General features: G+C 46.4%; 1 protein-coding gene across 2 annotated transcripts in view; it reads left to right on the forward strand.

Annotated features, from left to right (window-relative positions):
• Positions 1–7,422: 7,422 nt before the first annotated feature.
• The window catches only part of LOC119315920 (phosphatidate cytidylyltransferase 1-like), a 6,615-nt gene continuing 5,524 nt past the window's right edge, over positions 7,423–8,513 (forward strand). Inside the window, exons 1-2 of one of the 2 annotated variants that reach the window (XM_037590363.1) lie at positions 7,423–7,552; positions 8,240–8,334. In XM_037590363.1, the coding sequence (XP_037446260.1) occupies positions 8,254–8,334 (81 nt within the window). In that variant the 5' untranslated portion in view covers positions 7,423–7,552; positions 8,240–8,253. Of the gene's footprint in view, positions 7,553–7,706; positions 8,149–8,239; positions 8,335–8,513 lie in introns of those variants that run through there. The other variant, XM_037590361.1, reaches the window with a different exon arrangement.

Below are 8,513 nucleotides of genomic sequence, written 5' to 3' on the forward strand. Positions count from 1 at the left end.
GGGTGGAGAAAAACCCTAATCCTCCCGGATCTGAAGCAGCGGTCGCGTTCAAGAAGAAATAGATGCCTGAAGCTGCATCTTAGGCGTTTCCTCCTGGTCAGGTGCTTCCTTCCAAGGCTTATGATCCATGTCTTATCTGCAAAGCCACTAGCCACACTCATGTTGGTTGTCCGCAAGCGCTCTGTGAGAGATGCAGTAAAATGGGTCACTTAGCATCTGTGTGTGTTGCTTTCCTGCCCTGGGAGTGCATTGCTCCTATGTGTGCTTTTCAGGCCAAGGGCCAGGGTTTCTTTTACATCCCCGATTCATGCACTGCTAAGCAGCTTAAGGAAAGATCTACTAGTGTGGTTATTACTGTCATAGAGGGGGAAGCTAGTGTTAAGGAGTTAGAAGAGGGCCTTTTCTGATTATATCAGAACCAAATGGCACTACACTGCTCGGACCATTGGCCCCAATACTTATGTGATGAGATTTCCTAACCAAAGGGATGTGAAAAAAGCATGTTATAATGATAGGATGACTCTTAAGTCATGTGGTGTGGTTGTTAAAATTGTTCCCTGGTCAGCTAATGTTGGGGCAAAGGGAGTTATGGAGGAAGCTTGGGTTAAAGTTGCTAATGTACCTCTAGAAAGGAGGAATGAAAGAAATATTGCATATGTCTCTTCCCTGGTGGGTGTCCCACTTGAAATCGACATGGCCACCCTACATAAGCCTGAATTTGTCAGGGTCCGGCTGGGTTGTCGTTGTGTGGACGAGCTCCCTGGGGTTGCTGAGGCAGTGTTGGGCACACATTTCTTTGATTTCTTTTATGAGATTGAGAAAGTGCTTGTGAGAGATCCAGTTAGAGAAAGAGATGCTGTTTAGGTGGGTTCAGATGCAAGAAAGTCTCCTCACTTGAAAACAGCTGCCTGGGGCAAAGCTGACCCTAAATCTAGAAATAAAGGAAAAAATGAGGGAAGTATTAAGAATGTTAACAATGGGGACGACATGCCTGCTGATGCAGAGGAGGAAGATAATGTAGAAACTGATGAATCGGAGGACAATACTCTGTTGATTGAAACTTTAGCTATGGAGGCTTATAACAAAGAGGATTTGCATGGTTCTCAAGCAATGCTGGGTATTGATGATGCCAAGCATAATGCTGATGAGATTCAGGTAAATGAAAACATTGAAAGCTCCGGTGACGCTGTCATGCCTCATGAAAACATAGTTCATTTAAATGAAAATGTGAATGTGAACATGTTATGGAAATGGATGGAGAGGAGATTTCCAAGATGGGGAACTCCGAATACATGGTACAATATCTTGACTCTTCCTCTGAGGATGTGGGGGAGGTGATCCCTACTCCTCCTCTTGTATCCGAAGAGGTTCAGAGATTCAGCTAGAGGAATATGCAGAATATGGAGGGAAGGATGCAAGAAAAATTTGTGGCTATTTCTAAGAAGAGAAATCTGGAAGGTAACTCCACAAACCATAATTCTTTTGATGCATTATCTAATCCCGAGCTTATGATTAGAGCCTCAAAAATGGGGGTTGCTATTCCTGACAATAATTTTTCCAATGTGGACATCATTAGAGAACTAGAAATTGTCAGGAGAGAGAATTACAAAAATGAGGGGGAATAGTGTGAGGATAGAAGAGGAAGTGATGTATATCACTGATGGAAAAGGAGATCAAACCCTTGTGTGCACTGAGTGGGGTGATAGAGATGAGGATATGGATGATTCCTTTAATGTAGTTCGGTCTAGAAAAAAAAGAAGCCCTAGAGTGCAAGTGGCTATCTCTAGACCCACTACAAGAAGTCAAAATCTTACTGGAAGAAAATAACCTGGCAGCCCTGCCCATAATAACAGGGCCACTAGAAGGGGGAGGAGAGGGAAGAAAATTAAATGATAGGTCTCTTTTGAAATTGTAGGGGGGCAGGTAAAAAAGGGATGAAAACCTGCCTATCCCATATCATTAGTGACCATTCCCTTGATTTCTTATGTTTACAAGAAACTTTAAAAAATAATTTTCTGGAAAGCTATTTCAGAAAGCTCGACCCTCATAAATTGTTTGAGTGGGAGTGGATTCCTTCTATTGACAAAGCTGGGGGCATTTTATGTGGTGTTAGAAAGGACAAGTTTGAAGTAATTGCTTGGAGGAAAGGTAGGTTTATTCTTCAGGCATCATTGTATGATATCAATATGAAGAAAATTTGGACCCTTTGTACTGTTTACGGAGCGGCCCATGAGTGTGATAAAAATGAGTTTCTCAGTGAGTTTGCAGATTTCTGCTGCCATATTCAAACACCATTATTAATCGGAGGTGTTTTCAATATCCTCAGACATAGTGGTGAGAAAAACAAACGATGGCGTCGCTCGGCCCACTCTGATCTATTTAACTCAATCATTAATACTATGTGCTTGAATGAAATACATATGAGTGGGGGGGCATATACTTGGTCCAATAATCAGGCTCATCCTACTTTAGAGAAACTAGATCGCGTTCTAATGAGCAACGATTGGGAGGATATGTTTCCTCTTGTTAATATGAAACAACTTGTTAGGGAGGTGTCTGACCATAATGCTCTCTTATTGTACTCTGATAACCATGTTGCCAGAGCTCCACAAAAAAGAGAATTCAGGTTTGAATTGAGCTGGCTGAAATCTGAGGATTTTATCCCTCTTGTTGATAAAATATGGAAACAGTATGTGAATGCTACCGACCCTATTGATATTTTGAATATCAAACTCAGTTCAAGAATTTTTTTTAAAGGATGGGGGTCAAAATTCAGTCGTGAGAAGAAAAGGAAGCAGGAGATTAGAGATGAACTTGCTTCTATTGAGAAGCTAGAAGAGGGAGGATGTATTGACCAGGAAAGTTTTTGTAGGAAAACTGATTTACTTGTGGAGTTGAATGAAATACTTATTAATGAGGAATTGTTTCTGTTGCAACAATCCAATGGAAGATGGCTTTTAGGGGGGAATCGTAATACCGCTTATTACTAAAAGATTGCTAATGGTAATAAGTGGAGGAACACAATCCACTCTCTAAATGTTGGGAGCACGGTGATTGAGGGGACCGAGAAACTCCTGGAACATGCTACTGATTTTTATAAAAATCTTTTTGGTCCAGCTCAGGGGAACATGTTTCATCTAGACCCTAGTGTCTGGGGAGAAGAAGAGAAGCTCGATGAATTAGATAATGATATTCTTAATAAACCTTTTACAGAAGAAGAAGTAAAAGAAAGCTTTGTTTTCTATGAAAAGTAATAGGGCTCTGGGCCCGGACAATATCCCTGCTGAATTTTATCAGCACTGTTGGGATTTTGTGAAGGATGATATAATGGGTTTGTTTGTTGCTTTTCATGCGGTGAAACTTGATGTCAGTAGATTGAATTATGGCATTACAACCCTGCTGCCCAAGATTAGTTGTGCTAATAAGATCCAGCAGTTTAGGCATATATGCTTGCTTAGATGCCCCTATAAGCTGATCACTAAGGTACTTGATAACAGGGTGATCCCTCTTGCTGATAAGTTGTTTAGTAGGCACCAAAATGCATTCATTAAACATAGAGGTATCATGGATGGGGTGTTGTCCCTGCATGAAATTTTGCACCATACTTACATCAAAAAGAAAGTGGGGATTGTTATAAAGCTTGATTTTGAAAAAGCATATGACAAGGTGAACTGGGATTTTTTACTGGAATGTCTTGAGATGAGAGGTTTTGGTACCACTTGGTGTGAGTGGATTAAAAGCATCTTGGTTGATGGTACAGTCAGTGTTAAGCTGAACAATACCATGGGGCCATACTTCAAGAGTTTTAAGGGGGTTAGGCAGGGCGACCCTGTGTCACCATTCTTCTTTAATATAGCGGTTGAATGCTTATGCAAAATGGTTTTGCAAGCTCAGAAAAATAATTTGATTACTGGATTGGCCCCGGACCTTATTGATAATGGAGTGGCCATTCTACAATATGCAGATGACACAGTCCTGTGTATTGACCATGATCCAGATAAAGCTATCAACATGAAACTGTTGCTGTACATTTTTGAGCTCATGTCTGGGCTTAAGATCAATTTTCAAAAAAGTGAAATTCTTTGTGTAGGGGGGGGGGATGATGAAATTCTTAAAACCCATGCTGATATTTTTGATTGCCAAATTGGGCACTTTCCCATGAAGTATCTGGGAGTGCCAGTGACTTATTCCTCTTTAAGAGTTGCTGATTGGGATTTCCTGGAGGCCAGATACATTAAGAAATGTGATTCTGGACTAGGGGGCAATGCCTCAGAAGGAGATTCTTCTGCCACGTGACTGAAAATAAGAAGCGTTATTACCTTGTCAAGTGGTCTAGAATCTGTAGATCTAAGAACAAAGGGGGATCGGGTGTGAAAGATCTTCATAAAAAGAATTTAAGTCTGTTGATTAAATGGTGGTGGAAATTGGAAACTAAACAAGGGTTATGGGAGGATATTGTGAGAGCTAAATATCTTTGCAGGGCCACTGTGGCTGATGTCAAGATGAAAAACAATGACTCACGATGCTGGAAGGCCATTATGAAAGTAAAATATCTCTATATGGCAGGCAGGAGGGTGCTGATTCAATCAGGTAATATTTTCAGGCTATGGATTGACCCTATTGGGGATAATATTCCTCTGGCTGAACAATTCCCTCGCTTATTCTCTATATGCAATTATACCGAGTGCACTGTTGAAAAATGCTTGACAGTTGACCCCTCTTCTTTCTTTAGAAGAAGATTAACTAATGATCTTAGTGAACAATGGACAACTATGGGTAACATGGCAAGGGAAGCTTGTGTTTCGGGGAACAATGATGTGATTAAGTGCGGTCTGGGAGGAAAAAATTCCTTCACCACTAAATCTGTTTACTCTTTCCTGGAAAACAATATTGCTGGATGTGATTACAGATGGATCTGGAATGCCAGAATTCCTCTGAAGATTCAATTTTTTTGATGGCAACTCTTTCAAAACGCTGTTTTGACCAGAGATGTGATGAGGCATCGTGGTTGGAAAGGAAATCCTAAATGTTCCTTCTGTGGTGGTCGTGAGACATCACAGCACTTGTTCTTTACTTGCCCTGTTGCGAGGGTGACTTGGAGAACAGTGGCATGCATGTTTGGCACGGATCTGTGCACTGACAGTATATGGCAAGCTTATGTGTGGTGCTTTACTTTCTTCCCTGGTGGTGAAGAATTTTACATAGTGGATATAGCCGCTGTGTGTTGGGCGATTTGGACCAGCCGCAACAGGGCCACTTTTGAGTTCAAACCTCTTAAAAACCCATTCGAATGTGTTTTTACGGCTTGTGCTCTAATGTGTTATTGGGCAAGGCTGCTGAAACAAGAAGACACGGCGACCATGAGAGACGGGGCAAAGATGCTGAATGAGAATGTGTCGATGATGATGAGAATCTGCGCGGCAAACACTGAAGAAACGGCGCGCTGATACTCTTCTGGTCGGAGGACATGTGATGCCGAGTCGCTTTGGACTAGTTATGTTCTGCCTTGCTTAAACTTTCCCCCTGCGTGGGCATGGTCGTTTGTTGCTCAGTTGTGGTGAGCAGTGTGTGAGTTTTGTTGGGGCTGTAGGCCTGGGTTTCTAGATGTTGATATTATGGTGTCGTCGGGTTTTCGCCCCACGGTGGGTAATCTCGATGACGAGTGCTCACAGTGGGTTTCCCGGCGATGCTTGAACTCGCTTTCCCCTTTTCTTCCCTCGTTGGACTGCTGTATTTCCGTTATGTCACAGTAATGGAAAGGGGTCTTGCCCGGTTCAAAAAAAAGTAATACACCTTATACTTTGAAATAGAGTGAGTGTTTCTTTTAAGAAACCCGGCAGCACCAGCGGCGTAGCAAAGCGCGTCCAACCCTCCTTCTAGTGGTATATCATGTGGGCCTGCTTGCAACGGATAGCGCACTCATACATAATACGATCATATATATGTGATGTAGGAAAAACAACACGGTTCGCATTACTAGTATTAGGGCCAGTTCTTTTCGCATCATAATTCTGGAGAATTATAATTCTGAAACTGCCCACATAATTGTTTGCCACAGAATTGCTTGCCCAATTCTTTTCTGTGATTATAGTCTGTGATTATTATATGAGTTGTCTATTGAAATGTCTGTAATGCCCCTAGATTGAAGAGACAGAGGGAGATAGAGGGGAACTCACCAGCAGCAGGCCAGGTGGTGGGCTGGTGGCTGGCCGTAGAGGAGAAGGGGCAGTTGGGCGCGGTGGATGGCAGCCTGCTTTCGGTCGGAGGGAAGGGAGGGCCGGCCGGGGAGGATTCGAGCAGGAGGGCGGCCGGGTCGGGGTGGTTCGCGTTGGAGCTCGGGCCGGGGAGGATTCGAGCAGGAGGGCGGCCGGGTCGGGGTGGTTCGCGTTGGAGCTCGGGCCGGGCGGGGAAGGACTCGAGGAGGTGCATCCGGGCGAGGAGGAGACGATGAGGAGGGTGGCCGGGTCGGGGCGGTGTCCTGCTTCCGTGGTGAGCAGCAGCGGCGGCCGGTGGCGGGGAGCAGCATGGCGGCGACAACCCTAGCAAAACAGAGGTTGGGGACGAAAGGAGTGTGCGGACAAAGAAGGAAGGAGTTGCGCTCGGGTCTGTTGGGTCGGGGAGTGGCATTTTGGCCGTAATTTCAGTGCCCAATAGGGGTACTTGTTTAAAATGAACAGTTTTACTTTGCGGGATTGCCCAGAATTACGAGAATTGCCAAAAATTGGCCATTCTAGATTGCACTTGCAATTGTGAGATGATTGTGGACAATTTCTGGGGCAGAGATGAGTTCTTTTGTAATTATGCTTCTCCGGGCAGTAATTCTTTACAATTGAGCGAAAAGAACTGGCCCTTAGGAGCTTGTGGTTTTTAAAAATAGCGTTATTAGGAGTCTATGCACATTATAGAGTTTTAGTACCTTATATTTACCTTTCAAGGGTCACAAGAAGTCGCATGCCGCCATAAGGGTCACAAGAAGTCGCATGCTGCCATGAGGGTCACAAGAAGTCGCATGCCGCCATGAGGCCAACCCCCTAACGTTTTGCACCTGCTCGTAGGACGGTAGAGGATCCTCCCACGGGGACGCGGCTCCTCTGCCGCGACACGTGGTCCAGGTTTCCAACGGTCCCACATGTCAGTGATAGAACGGCAGAGTGCCGAACGGTAGAGGATCCTCCTCCCTCCCTCCCACGGCCCACGGGCCCCCGGATCCGATGCGACCCGCTTTGAAATCGGCTCCGTTTTTATTCTTCTTTCCCCCGACCGAGCGAGCGAGCGAGCTTTTGCATAAACAAGGCCGCAAAGCGAAGTGGGAAGAATAATAATCCCCACCCACCCCGCACGCGCACACGCGGCCGCAGCACAATCAATCGCCACGCACGCCCCCACTCAAACCCACAGCCCCCCCGCTGCGCTCGCCGCCGCCGCCGCCGCCGCCGCCGCCGGGCCGAGCTAGGGTTCTGGCCCGCCCGCTCGAGGGGGCCGCGACAGGGGCTCGCTCCCCGGCCCCTCGGGGAACCCGCCTCCGCTCCGCTCCCCTCCCCTCCCCTCCCCGGTGAGTTCAGTCTGCCCCCTCCCGCTCCCCGCCCGTCCACGCGGCGGGGGATCCCCTCCCCTCCCCTCCCTGGCCGCAGCCCGGCGCTGCTGCTGCCCCGACCCCGAGCTCACTGCTGCTGGTTCCGGAGCTATTCTGCGTTTTCTTAAAATCCCGAAGCGGGGAACATATCAGGAGCATAAACGGAATGCTGCTGCTTTGCGCAGATTCTGCCCTTTCCGGGGGAGATGCTGAGATTGTTTACTCTGCTCGTTGGTTGATGGATGGCTTGGAGGTAGCTGCAGGTCAGCGGTTGCCGTCAGCAACCAATAATCGGCGAGTGACCCCGACAGCGACGTGTCCCTCCCTCCCTTGCTTATTGCGTGCTGCTTGTTTATTGCGTGGGGGCAACGACCCTCTAAACGCTTGCTTGCCGTGCCGCGCCACGCCAAGGATGCTGGAGGTGGATGGTTGGCTGGTCCACCGCTGCCCACAGATGCTGCCTATTGTCTGAGTTGAGAGTTTCGTCTCCCAACAGCGCGGGGTCTGTCTGTTCCGCGGATCATCTGTTTGTAAAGCAGTCACTGGCTGAGCCAAATTGGTGATTGACAGCAGGGGTGCCCCTCTCGGTTTTACCGCTTGCTGTGAGAATTCGCCTTTTTGGGTGAAACTGATCTGACACGACTTGCTGCTGTGACGTATTTACAGGCTCGACAGCAGCCATGGAGAAGGAGACGAGCAGCTCCAGCGACGTCTCTGCTTCCCATGTAGGACGTGTTCGGAGCCGAAGACGCGCTAATGAGGTTGCTTGTTTTCTTCTCTTGGAATTTTGTTCTTGCTTTCCGTCTTCGTAGCAAATGGACAAGCTCTTTAGTTTCAGAGGGAGCGTGGTGCTGATTTATTTTTCATGAGAAGAGATAGTTGTTGATCCTTTTCTTTTCCAAACTTATTCTTTAATCAGATGGCTATGCTACAAAATCTC

Source organism: Triticum dicoccoides, chromosome 1B (assembly GCF_002162155.2).
Source record: "Triticum dicoccoides isolate Atlit2015 ecotype Zavitan chromosome 1B, WEW_v2.0, whole genome shotgun sequence".
Classification (NCBI taxonomy): Eukaryota; Viridiplantae; Streptophyta; class Magnoliopsida; order Poales; family Poaceae; genus Triticum; species Triticum dicoccoides.